We start from the raw sequence: 14,489 nt of genomic DNA, 5'->3' as shown, positions 1-14,489 counted from the left end.
ACGCGCCAAAGAGCCGCCATTTCTCCAGGCCATCCTGGCAAATCCGAGTTTCTTTAATTACCGATATTTCTCGAATTATCGAGAATTAATCGTGCGTCTGGGAAAGTTTCACGTGCCGCGGGAAGCGTGTTCCGAGATGCGCCACGACGTTTTTAACGTCCGTCTCTTTAATATAGCGTTTCGTAAAAGTCTTGCACCATTTAACAAATGGAAATATTTTACCTTGAGAGATGAATATAAAAATACTTGGTGTTCCTCTCGTTCTACCAGTAGGTCATAGCGAGCATTACATTTAAAAGGTCGCAATGGATTGATCCAAAGTAAGATCCAAAATTTGTATTTTAGCAACAGTTCTTTTCGATGATAATTTTTTAATATTATTCTCCTATGATACCAATAGCATTTTTTAGTATCATGCAATGTTGTATACGATTTTATTCCTTTCATCGTTCTTCGAACATCGAATGACGATGACACGAATTCTTTCACATAACGTGCCGTTGATTAAATCAGATACTCGTTGCATAATACGCGACATTACTTTCCACTGCGTTAAAATCTTTCTTATAATAGCAACGCGTAAAAAGTGTGTATATTCGGTTGCCATTTTAAAACCAGTAACGTGGACAATGTAAGAATTTTGTACAATGCTAGGATGTGCATATATATTGCAAAATTATCTCTTTGTTTAATCGGAGATCGGTTAATCTTGCCAGAAGTCTGTAACATAAAATCCACGTAGTGCGTAAGTTTCATCGAAATCGATGGTTCACATTGGCAGACGTTCTATTGTTAGAGTGGTGGAAATAAGTTTAAGTGGCTATAAAATTGGCCCATTTTCTATCGTTATCTATAAATTTAGATGGGAGGACGAGGCATGTATTCATGCGCGCACACAGACGAACGAAACGATCATTACGCTTTTTAACGACCTCGTGAAATAGACGATGCTCGTTTCAATGATGGAAATCCCTCAACATTGAATGCAACGTGCTGCTACTCTCTCGCTGAATACGTCGCTACGATGCACCCTGCGTAATTAACCCGTCATTCCGATAACCAATACGATAAGGCGATTATCTCGGCGTGGCCAATTAGAAAACGTCTAGTGGCTCAATTAAACGAACGACGCTTTAGTTGTTCTCGATTTCGTTGCTAACAAATCGACCTTATTTCGCCGCGAGATCCTTCGTCAACTATTTAGCTTCTGCATATTCGTTCTTAGACTCGAATCGTTGAAACACTATGATATTGTAGGATTGGTGGATTCGTGCAAGTAGAATACGTTTGAACAATAACGTATAAAATTCATTTCGGGAAAGAAAACGAAGACAAGAAATTGAAAGCTAAAAGAAATCTCCTTGAATAGCACAGAGACGAAAGAAGTGGACCGCTTGATCGCTCGTTATTACTCGTTGCTGTATAACTTTCCACGTGGACGTGATACTTTCGGCCAATATGCGTGTCCATATTTATGATTTTATCGGGTTTATCGAAAATGAGGAATTAAAGCCGCGGGAGAAAGAATTTTATTCCACAGCGACGATAGAGAAAATTAAAATAACCGACGTATAAAATGGCGGTAATATTTTTCTAATTAAAAAACGAATTGCCCAGAGTTTGAGATTTGTAAAAAATATAGAAATTTCATTCCCGGCAACGATTAATCTACACACCTACGATACCTTTGCTAGTGGAACGGCGAGTCAAACGAGTTTAAACGCGGAGTGAAAGGTAAATACAAACAGAAACGAGAAGGAGAAGCATTCGCGAAAGAAATGTCGGGAGATGCGCGTAACCGCAATTTCGCATCAGCCGAAATAATTCCGCGAGAGACTGAGCGAGAACACGAAGGTTTAAATCGACGCTAATAACGCACCGTTTCGTCATCATCCCTCCGAAAGCTGAAGGATCTCGCTGTGTGCGTGTGCGTGCGTATGTGTGTATGTAGGCGGATCTGCAGTTGTCGCAACAACGAAAGTAGGTAAATTATTCCGAGTCGTTTGAAAGGAGCCGTTCACGTGCTCTTCGAAAGACACACCCTCTCGGTGTTGCCAGTCCGGCGACGATGGGAGGAAACAGTGTACGAAAGAAAAGAGGCCGTGCTCGAGAAGTGGGGGAAAAATCGCTGGTTGCCGTTTCTAACGAGATAGAAGCGAGCGGGAGAACGCACGGCAAAAAACCGTGTTTCGGTGTCTAAATTTTCTCGAGGCTCGCGGAAGCGAAAGCAAAGGATAATCTCGTTAACGAGAAGCCGTCAGGCTACGCGATATCGTGAAAGTTGCAGCTCATTTTCTTCCTGTTCTTCGTCCTTCTTTTTTCTTCTTTCGTCTCCTCGTTAGCCGCTCGCGTTGCGGAATCGTCAGCGCGACGCGTGCCGTCACGACGATGTCTTGTCAAACGAAATTACGAATGCACGCGACGAAATGTAGACGACGTCGATGGCTCTGCCGTTGCTCTCGACGTTGCCGTTTAAAGCTTCGCGAATTAGCCTACTTACCTCGTCGAGTGTACGAGCGAGCGACGAACAACTCGGGCGTGAATGCCTCCTTCTCACGTGGACGTTTTCTTGCGCGTTGCAGGATGATCATCGCGGCTTCAGGAGGCAGCTCGAAGACAAACGACCGATCGTCGAGAACAACCTGCTGAGTGGCCGTCAGTACATCGCCAACGAACCACCGCTGTCTGACACTTCGGATTCTGAAGGTGAGTTTGTGATATTTGCATTGAGTTCAACCGTACAGGTAAAACTTGGCTGTACAACTATTAGCGTATAAGTTGCGTAGTGACGTTTGTATTGTAATTTGTCACATGTCGATTCGTTAATGTTATCGGTTGGTAAAATCATTGTGCAAGATGAGTCAAGTATCAACGTGAGCAACGAGGAGGAAATTTTATTATGATAGAAGAATCACAGGTTTTAGAAATTATAGACTTCAAAACACAAAATTGACTTAAAATCAAATTTTATCTATCACCATCTCGCATTTAGCACATTTTTTTAGAAGAATGTACACTTGTACCATTTTTGTGCTAAAATCATCGATTAAAACATTTGCAATTGGCGTAGAAGGATACGATTGAGAACGATTAATTACAAAATACGACGTGTTACAAAAGTTTTGTGTAATCGAGAAGCGTTTGAACTTGGGAGTATCTCAATATAATTACAAATCTTCTTAAATAGATTGCAGATCCTCTTATGAGGTACTTTTAAACAACATCAAAGCTAATTAATCTGAAAACGTGATTATTTTTAATTACAACATCGTCCAGTTCGTAATTAGAACTTGGATCGAGAAGTTCACGAGTAATATCGAAATATTAAAGATCCAATTAATAGAAAGTAATTGTGTTGCTCCTAATTAATATCGAACCTGCGAAGAAATGTGTTTGAACGCTTTATAAGCACTCGGAGAAATAACCAAGTTCGAGTCTCTTAAAGCTGTTTAAAGACTTCGTAAAGCCGAGTAAAGCTTTGTGAAGCCGAGTTTAACAGCCCTAGTTACCGATTTAAATGAAAGGTTCAGTAAACGAAATTAGTCGTTGAAATTAAACGGTCCTCCCCCTTCTCTTTTCTGAACCAAGAACTGTCCTGAATAAAGAAATTTATAAGAAAAGAAAGAAAGTTAATTCACCGTGTAATTCGTGTATTCCAAATATTCGAGTCAAAGAAACCAGTAGCAATAAAATTGCAATATTATTTAGAAAATTAAATTTTATCGATAGGAATATCGCTGCGTACAATTTTTACGCGTGTCTTAAACAATATTTCTCGTTAACGAAATTTCCATCTTCGAAACGAGAATACGTCGCGACCAAAGCAATTCACGATAAAAAAAAAAAAAGGACTGTTCAGAAAAATGATGATAAGGAATGAATGTAATAAACGAAATGTACGGGACGAAAGTTTTGGCGAAAGTGTAGAGAAAGTCGGCCAAGTACGTTCGTTAGTTTCCTCGGAACTGGTCCGGAATGCGCGACTGAATTCGCCAATAGCGTGCTGCAGGCCTAGTAATTAAGAGGCGCGGCAGAGCTTTCAATTCCAATAATTCCCGGCATTCTTCTTCCCGCTATTTTTCATACCAATTAGCCACGGAAAGGAACGAAAAAGGAGACCGATCTGCTCCAGAAGAATTCAGACTTTTCGTCGTGAGCTCGAATCCGAATAACGAAAGAAAAAAGAAGAGAGGCTTTTGGGACATTAAGAATCGCCTGTTCTAGGGTGCGTTGACCTGTGCTTGCTTCGTACGTTTGGAAAATTAAAACCTGAAATTATTCAAAAGAATTATTATAAATAAGCGAAAGGTTGGCTAAATGCTAAAAAGTTTGCATTTCTCTAATCATCTTCAGCGAAACAAATTTGTCGAGCAAAAAAATCAAAGGATATTCTCTGTCGATAGAGTTAGAAACAAACGTGGACCTAATTCATCGACGAGTATCGAGTACTCTGTTTTGGAGGCAGAACGTTCAGGATTAAAAGCAGGATGGAGTAAGAGAGGGTAAAATTGATTAAAGTTGTAGCTTCAAAGGGCGGCTCCTCGCGGCAGTTTGTCGCGGCGGAATGAAGGGGATTGTTAAGTGGGCTGATAAAATACGAGAAGTTTTCTCTTTCGCTTCCTCGTTTTTTCCACCTTTTACTTAAGCCAACGGAACAAGAGCGGCCCTTGGAAACGAGCTTCATTCGTTCTTGTCACCGGCTTTCACGTACAATAACCGCGGCGGACGTGTAACCGTGGTCCCTCTTGAATATTTCATTTAGATAATTCCACCCTCTCGAAACCGGGATTATTAAGAAACGTGAAACACGGAATTTATGGTTATTTGACCGAGAAGGATTCAGCAAAGTTCTTGCCAGAAAATGAGGCTCGTCTATTAAGCGAACGAAACAAACGCCACCGTCCTGGTACTGTGTCCGCCAAACAAAAGACTACGCTTCTCGTTTTTATTCTCGTTGGAACAACGCAAGAACACGGTCTCTCGCATCTTCCTTAATTGTTCCTCCTGTAAATTAGCTTCTTAAAGAAAGAAAAACAAAATACATGTAAATTCCATCCGAGTCGAACATCTCGATTCTCCGATGGAACAGTTCGATACCGTTAAACGATGAATAATGCAGTTTCTCGGTGTTCGAACGTCGAAACGAAAAGTTCCGCGGTCAATGCTAACGAAAACCACTCGGGGAAACCGCGAGACTGTATCAATCGAGTTACAAGTATCGAAGTACCCGGTAACTGGTGAAACTTGTAAGGTTTGGAAGAGTCGTCCCGCAGGAGATCGGAAACTCAAACCCAGAACTTGCCAAAGTTTCTCAGGGAAACGTTACTCGCTTTGTAATATCAATACTCTTTCCTACCTCCACTTTCCAAATTCGAAACAAAGAATTTCACAAACATCGCGATTTTACTTTCACGCTTTTTATAATACACAGCTCGAAATTCGATAGTTTCGATCATACACGAGCATATATATTTCTCTGACTCTTTATCGACGTCTCAAAGTCATCGACGGTGGCGCGTACAGGTCCGATAGCAGGTTACAAATTGCGAATAGCGATTCTGAGTCGGCGAAACACCGAGCTTCGATTCGATTCGATTCGATTCGATTCGATTTCACGGGCCAAATCCGTGCAGCTGGCCAACTGGCAACTCGATAGCAAGGAGCTGGTTGCACGATCTGTGTCGGCGTGCTGCGATGCGGCGTGTTATATCGGTTGAAATTTATTGACGTTACGACAACGCCCGAGACTGCTCGATGCCGTGCACGTTTCATCGAACGTGACTGTCTGCCGAGCGACCGAAATCGTGCACCGAGCGAACGCTGGTTGTCTTTGCACAGGAGGCGCTGATCCGATGTTTCCGATCGAATCCAGAATCCGCAGCTTCGTGACATTCACCGTGTCGCTTCTTCTTCTTTCTAACTATCTGTCTTTTTCTACTCTTCTCGCTGATTAACTTACATTGAACACGATCATACGTATTCCTAGCATGGCAGCAAGCTTGTGTAACATAACGCGAACGTCTTGAACGGATTGGGAGCTCTTACCTATCACGATTGATGGATGGGAAATTTTCTGGTCATTCGTTGCGAGAATAGAAGGCACTGAACTGATTTTGTGTGTGTGGCTGGGAACGCTGTTTGATAGATGGATCTTTAGAAACGGTTTGCAGCGCTCCGTTTCTCTTCTTCTAGCGTATTTTGTGAAAACTCCACGTTTGGATTTATATTTTCGCAGGAAAAGAGATGTGTTTTCGCTAGAAGTAAAATTGCTAAAACATAGCTGTCGTTGAATCACTGTAATTCTAATTTCAGAAGCGTTCAAGTTTCTCTTTTTTGTTTCCGTCTCTTTATCGAGAAGAAGAACGTACGATTAGTTTTATACGTTAAATATCAGAATAAACATTTTGCTTTGCAATTTTTGCATTAAGCTTTCTGGTAGACTGCAGAAAGATAACTTGATATTAATTATCGGGTAACAAAGCAGAGAATTTGTTCAAAGGAGAAAGAGGAATTACATAAATTCAGTGGTCAGTTTCTGAAACAACAGCCAAGTGGGAAGTGACCGAACAGAAACCATCGAGGGATGAAAGCTGTCGGTGGAATACGAGTCTATAGAATGGAGAGAGAAAAAATAAAAAAAAAAGAGAGAAAAGTGAGAAAAACGAGGGTGTACGTGACTGGAAATCGAATGTGGCAACTGTTGAATGGATGGCTTACCGATGAAGAACACGACCGCCTAATTCGATTCGGTGAAAATAGTTTCCAGGTGTTTTTCTCGTGGTGATGTCTCTTTAGCGATCCGCGATCGTCCTGATTTAGACCATGTTGCTACCTGTTTCGACTTTTCAATCGCATTCTTCGAATACGATTTTCTACCAACCTATCGATGTCGTCGTCTTTACTATGCACTGCACAATGTTTCTGAATACTATGCTTGGAGCATCTCCAACTAAATAGTAACGTCGGCTGCGAACTAGAAGATTAAAAGAATCGATCAAATTAAACGAGAATTAACACTTAAAAAATTGTTTTCTATAATAGATAACTCTAGATAACTGAGGCGAATTATCACGTACGTGTTGCTTTATTAAAGAGACGTATGATAAAATTGTAATAGTCGATTATATTAAAATCACTTTAAATACAAGTACAGAAATAGTATATGCTGGTCGTAATCGTTGCTCTCTCGATGCTATTGTTCGACTCTACGCTCGTTATTCGACTGTACGACTCGCTATAATGACTCGTCCTAGAGACCACGTTCGTCTATTTGTATCGATCGGTGGTATTACAAAAAGTTCACATGTAACTCCGGTTGACGATTACAAATAACGGCGATAATGTTTTGTCCGGAGTTCGTTTACCTTTGAACGTAGCAAACCAAAACAACGTTGGCACTCCAAGGCACAACAATACGAGTCATAACATTGCGTAGTATCGTGAACGAAAGGTCTAAGAGATTTCGGGCGAACTGTAAACAATATCGTGACAAAGCCGAAGTGTCAACAGGCCCAACAGTGTATCGTAGGTCCTTCAATGGAATAGTTTCGCGGAAAAGACCTGCGTGATCTTAGCCACGAGCGATTGAGGAACACGTGCGTGGTGGGGCTAAGACAAAAGACAAAGGGATGCTAAGGGAGAAAGACGAATTAACAGTCAGTGTTAATTGAGAAATTGGGCAGTGAGTTGAGATTGTGAATGGAGAAGTCAGTGAGTGCGAATTGCGTTGTCGAGAGAGTGTGGTCCGCGTGAGAGAGAAAGAGAGAGAGAGAGCGTTGGATCCGTGGTGACGGGAGTTGCAAATTAACTATCTAGTTGTCTTAATTATAATACGTTATTGTGATTAGTTCGTGTTAAATAACCATCGTTTCCTGTTTAACCAACATCTGTTTAACCCATTTATTGTAAATAAACTAATTGTAGCAGAGATCCTACAATAGCGATATAGTATTATGCATTGCGGACAATAACGTTAAAGGAAAATTCACAGGATGAGAAACTTCGTCTATGATAGCCATTAAGAGTTAAAAATTACGAATAAATACTATGCAGTCGGTGATTATACGATTTACAATTAATACGAAATTATTGTGGAAATTCTTCCGTAAGATATTTACATTAAATAGACTTCGATGCAGTGTGAAACAACGAGTGCACAAATTCCATGTTCAAGAAATTAAACACAGAAACCATATTTATTACCCGACGTAATAATTTTCATCGCGGCATCACGGCGTAATTTTCGCCCGTCGTTCATCACGAAATGGGAACAAGTATGAAAAGAGAACGAAAAACGAGCTCGTGAAAAGCACGAAGGTTTACCTTTTTCTCGGTGTGGCACATATTTCGATCGATGAATCGGGAATCGAACGAGTAACTACGGAACCGAGTGACGGGGCAAAGGGCAGCTGGCACCATAAACATAAATCATCATAACACGCGGCAGATAGGGATGCAACGAACAGGTACGGTTGGTAGGCGTTATCAATGCTAAACATGCACATAAAAACTGTCCCGCATGATACGATGCGTGATTCATAGGACAATTAATTCCCGGCGATAGAACAACCTAGGCATCGCGACGTCATACATGCGATACAAACGCGGTAATGTCGTTTCTACGTTTCGTTGCGTCCGCTGTTACCATCTGAAATGGAAAAAAAGCACGGACTTTTCGAACTGTGATAAACATCGAATTTCGTTTTGGAAAACGAAAATTGAAACAAGATCAAGAGTTATCGATTCTTTCATTGGTGCGCTCTCAATTTGCCGAGAACCTGAACAAACTCCGGAATTATGTGAAATTGTTATTGCTCCGAAGAATTATTAATAGCGCGTTTCGATAACTTTACAATTGCTCGATTTCGTCAGAAATATATATATATATAGGGTCTGCTAATGGCATCGAAGTTTACTATATGAAAATTATTGAAACACTGTGCTTTACATCCAATGACATTGCGGTCTGTCTATTTACATTTTCGGTCTGTTTATTTGCACATTTGTTGTCTTGTTTATTTATATCTAGTTTGTATAAAATCCTGGCGATATTCTCGAAATATTGAAATTGATATTAAATGAATCGCAAGGACATATCAATGAAACTGTCGCACGATTCAACCAATATTATTAATGAAATTTTACGATACATGTTGTCGTTAGTGTTGCACTAATAAAAGCGAAGCTATCTATCGCGAAACATCTGACGTATTTAACGTCGATTCGAAAGTTGTTCCGGTATCAAGCTCACGTTTGACGTTCTATTTCAGCCGGAAGAGAATTGGATGGTGATTCGAGGGGCTACAGAAGCGCAGAGGAACAGGCACGCGAATTGACGCGCAGTATTCGCCGGGAAGTGAACAAACTTTCAGAGCAGTGGAACGCCCTAATCGAACGTAGCGATGCGTGGAAGCGGAAACTCGACGACACCGCTAACGTGAGTACTTTACCCTCCTTTTACCTACATAGAAAGCCACTTACCCTCGAACCGCACTACCCGATATGAATACAAATATTTTGATTCCGTCAAAAGCCGTTGGCGGTCACAACCATCGAAGAACAGCTAGAATCTAACCATCGATGACGGTGTGCCCTTGTTTCGATAAAATTACCCCACAATTTCGCGATCTTTCAGCCTTCTTTCTCAGCGAGTATTCCTCTCGCGAAAACCATCGAAATTTCGTATCCCTGTAGAATGGATAATGCGTGGATTTTTGAAATATTAAGTTCGTGTAATGATATACCTTTATTATCATTATTATTGTTATTATTATTAGATATTATAGTTTCTCTTCTTGTTTATAAGGATAAGAATGAAAGGAGCGAATTCAAAAATAGATTCTGAATCGTTTCGTTTGCAATTACGCTATTTAACAAATCAGCGTGTCGTACCTTGCAGAGAAGTCGAATCGCTTCTTGAGAGAACTTCCCTAGGAATTATTCAAGGTTTTGTCGTTTCGCTTAACTCGCGGCGAAGTTGAATCGCTGCCATAACGCGAATTTTCGTTTAATAGTATTCAGAAGTGGGAAGTTTGAATTGCGCACTTACCGGTCGCAAATTTATCAACATCGTGGAACGTATTGTGTAGTACGGGAACGTTACAGTTCGAAATCCACATGAACTGTGGGATACTGTTACGATACATTAGCCTGGGTTATTATTTAAATAGCTTCCCATCGCCAACATATTTAAAACGTCATAAACACGTTTGTTGGCAATTTAAAATATTCCCCTAACAGTCCATAACGAACTGTGCGAAATGCATGAATAAAACATCGAAAAGCTCTTTACTGTCGGTTTAAACTCGCGGATCGTACGCGATAGCCATAACGCGAAGCCAAAGGGGAAAGAAAAATATTTTTCGAGGCTGTGGCACCGATCAGAGGAAAAAAGCAATGGCCGAAGATAATTCTCGAGAACTGTTCTAACCCCCGCTGGTAAAAATACAATCAGATTAAACGGTACATCTCGAAGGATAAACAAGCGGATGTAATATTTGGACTTATCGGTGGTATCAGTAGGAGACATAGAGTCACAGACAAAAGAGGGGGTGGTTCTGTACGGTTCTATTCATCCCCCTCGACCCCTTCGTTTGTCGTATCGCTTTATTATTGCCGGTACAATTTTCTCTATCGCGCGGACGTTCCATTTGTCGAAACGACTTTGTGCCTTGGGCGAGAGGGCGGGAGAGAACTAGCCACAGTACTTGGTGTATCAGGGGGCTGGGTATGCCGGGTAAAAGACGTCGTCGAAAAAGTCTGTGCCGCACGGTAAAGGCGATTTTTCGTTGCTTGCGTTCCACCGGAAGAGTCCGCCTTCTACACCTAACGACGTCGAAATTCCTGTGGAACCGGCTTCCGTTTTTCTCCTTTCGTGATACACCGAATTACCTTCGTTCTTCGCGATCCACCTTTTAATAGGGCTGGGGAAAACACGTTATTACCTTCGTCAGCGCGACAAGTCGAGTGATTATCGACCATTTCTGCGCCATCGTTTTGGTGGTCTTGGGATTTTACAGAAACTGGAATATGTATTTGTCTTCTAGTCTTTGAAATTATTTCAGGAACTCGTGTTTCTGTTAATTTATACTATTTATCGTATACAAATAGAGAATCTAGACACGCGTATTCAGTTTCAAAGCTATAAATAAGATAGAAAGAGATTTTCCCAAATTGACAGAGAGACCATCGTTATCGATATTAGCAATGACATTTAAAAACGGTTAACAGATCGATAATATCCGATTTAAACGCACTATCCATAAAATTTCAAACAAATAATTCAAATTTCACGTAATATTGCGTATCTGTTGACTTAACAAGAACATAGCGAGTATCGCTGTCCACCTGTTTGCCACGATTTTAGTAATATTGATACAATGTTGCATCAAATGTCAATACGCTTGCGAAGATTTCAAATTTGTTACATTTGTTCGTATAATTTTATATTCGCTATGATTGCAAAGACTTTTGAATATATCGTAAATCATTCTGCAAGATATCAAAGAACAGACTGCAAAGAAGATATGCAAGGCTTTGTAAATCTCGCTTCGAAATCGTAAGGTTTATAACGAAGCGGAGGCTACATTCGCGATGCATCGATAATCGCGTTCGATTCATCTGCCACAGCGAAACTGCGAGTGTAAATCGCGCCTGCACGGTCGTCAAGGTTTAACGTCGTGGGTGGAATGCATTTTTCTCTCCCCTTCGTTCTTCTGCCGCCTCTTTCTCCTCTTCTTTCAGTTCTTCGCCGCGTTGAATTCTGATTTCATAAGCGGCTTCGTGATTTACATCCCGCTACTGACAGAGTACCTTCGTCGATAGGATGTCGCCAATTTCGCGACATCGTTCCTGGTACAATGGGATTCGTGATGCGTGTACGCAATATCGTCTGCTTTATACGCAGCAACGTTACGCGCCGTTCGATAATATCGATACCAACGTGCCTCGTAGCCTTCCTGACGCATACTGTAATCGTTGCTTCCTCTTTGTTGCACCAGTCAAACGAATATTCCTATAGAGTATGTCCACTCTGAACGTTAAATTTTCATAAAAAGGATAAAAGCTTTATGCAAAATATTTTCTCCTATATATCGTAAAAACAAGGTTATCGTTGTACAGAGTGTAACTTGGTGTAACGACAAGATTGGCTCGTCAAGAAACAAAGATACGAATAATTCGTTTCAAAAAAAGGATTCTGCAGGATATTTTGATTTAAAGTCAAAGAATATCCTATAAATCATCGGCAAATTCTTCCTTAATAGCGCTGGACGAGATGTTATGGTGAAACTAGCGTTCTCGAGAGCCAGTGACAGTAAGAAGATTCAAACGCGTTATTCCGGGCATAGTGGATCGTCAAAGCGAACAAAGTCACGTCGAAAGGTCGGGCGGTTGCTTAACCCGGAATTTAACGAGTTCGACGAAGATGGTAATAACTTCTTTTCAACGATGCTTAAAATAACATGGAGCTGAACCGGCGGTAGAATTCATCTTAATGTAATTCGAGTGGGCCAAGTTTTTGCAAAGCTTGGCCCGTCTTTTCCCTCGAAATCTGTGAGCGTATAGTTGATCCCTTGTCGACTACGATTTCACGTCGAAACGAAGTGTCACTCGAAGACCACGTCCTTCCTTCCTTAAACTCGGCTCTACGCTGGACCACTTTGTTCGCGAAAGTTAAATGCGAATCTTGGTCGATTGACATGCACACACAGAATCCAGGAACAGTATCCGGACGTTTTTCTCCTAATTGAAACGAAAATAATGGTTTTCACAATTTAAAACGTTCTTTCGCGTCTGTTGGCTCGCCATGCACTTACGCGCCAACTGAGTCAAAGGTTCTATAATTAAAATGGAAAACGTTTCCCATCGTTCGCGATACGGATATTCGACGATAAAGGCCAGCTTCGAGGATATTTAATTAAATGACTGTGAGCGTGATTAAATGAACGGGATCTGCTCGCGCCAGGGGGTTAAAAGAGGATTGTTCGAAACTATTAGAGAACGTTCCTGTAGGGTGTGTGATTTATAGGTCGCGGGAATTATTTGCGCCTCGTTTTAAATAAAATCTTGTCTGTATAAAACACTATGCGTAGAATAGGATACACGCTGTATATTAAAAATCAGGTGACTCGATTGCATGGAACATTCGATTTAATTAAATTTACAGAAATTACAATTTAAGCGAAATAAAATATGTAATATAATATATAGGAGTTGTTAAGCAATCCAAATTGAAACAAACTTTGCGTACAAATGAAAAAAATAGGGAAGACTGAAATACATCACGTGGATTACTATTACGTACACCATCGGTTTTCAATTTATTTTTTAAAATTTGTCAATGCCTGCCGTGCGCCGCATTCCAATACAGTAATTTGTTCGCTTCGATCCACAATAGCGTCTAAACGAACCGGTGTATTGTCGAATTCGTAACTTTGTCCCTTCGTTCGAATCGAAACACAAGGAACCAAAATGGCAGAAGTGAAAACTCGCGCGGAAAGTCAATCTCGAAATTAACGCACGTTCGCCGAAATATTGTTTCCGTGGTATTTAATCGCCATCGAACGATTCTTGCGATTAATATTCGAAAGGAAAATGACACTCGAGCAGACGAAAACGCCGAAGCTCGTGAGTGCAGGACGAACGAAGCGAGAAATCTCATGGACGGTTACACGGACGAGCAATTAAAGGTGCATCGAATCAGCGATCTTCTTACGATCGTTTCTCCGATACGATATAACAGGAAGATCAAAGTTCCCCTGCAATCAGCAAGCTTCGGCCGCGAATGCATAATTCATGAGCGAAACACAATTTAACTTTTAAATTCCAGGTGCTCTGCTGGCGTGCCTTAATTATCGGCAATCCGGTAATTACGCGCGACACCTTCGCTTTTTCCTTCGGCCAGATAGCGTTATATTAATTCGATTTATTGCCATCCCGTGATTTTCAGCCGCTCGGAAGGGAATCGTGAAATTTCTACGTGGCGATTTTATCCTTCGTTCGAGTGCACGGTCACGCTACGGGCTTAAATTTAATCTGATAAAAGTACACGGAAGTTAACAGACGTTGACACAGCTCGGGACAAGTCCGACAGGCTTCTCGAGCACGCGTGAATGCGTGTTTAAGATGGAGCAAAGGGATATGGATATTTGGAATGTGACACGCGTGTCATTTCCTGAAGAATATATAATCAGGTGACTCGCGATGTAATCGCGTAGCTTATCCGTAACAAGTATCGAGATGATTAAACGTATGTACAGTGCGAGTGTTTCGTAAGTGAATTAACAGTGAATGGATAGTCGTAAAAGAACCAACTTTCATCTACGGCTCGGAAATAGAATCTTGCAACACGGGTTGCAAGATATCGACTGAAAACTAAAACCTGAATGCTTCGTCTATCAGTGATCAGGTTTTTCAGGTTTGAAAGGCTAGGATGACAAGGAGCTAGAAATCCATGCTAGCGTACAAGCTAGCGTACAAGCTAGCGTACA

At 41.1% G+C, this 14,489-nt stretch overlaps 1 protein-coding gene across 7 annotated transcripts in view; it reads left to right on the top strand.

Annotated features, from left to right (window-relative positions):
• The window catches only part of LOC117155449 (dystrophin, isoforms A/C/F/G/H), a 437,811-nt gene that overhangs the window by 365,066 nt on the left and 58,256 nt on the right, over positions 1-14,489 (top strand). For all 7 annotated transcript variants that reach the window (XM_033331460.2, XM_033331413.2, XM_033331467.2 and 4 more), the window contains 2 exons: positions 2,583-2,706; positions 9,270-9,436. In XM_033331460.2, coding sequence (XP_033187351.2) covers positions 2,583-2,706; positions 9,270-9,436 — 291 coding nt within the window. The remainder of the gene's footprint in view (positions 1-2,582; positions 2,707-9,269; positions 9,437-14,489) is intronic.

The sequence above is a fragment of the Bombus vancouverensis genome, chromosome 7, assembly GCF_051014615.1.
Source record: "Bombus vancouverensis nearcticus chromosome 7, iyBomVanc1_principal, whole genome shotgun sequence".
NCBI classification, from domain to species: Eukaryota; Metazoa; Arthropoda; class Insecta; order Hymenoptera; family Apidae; genus Bombus; species Bombus vancouverensis.
This window is presented reverse-complemented; position numbering and strand designations above follow the sequence as displayed.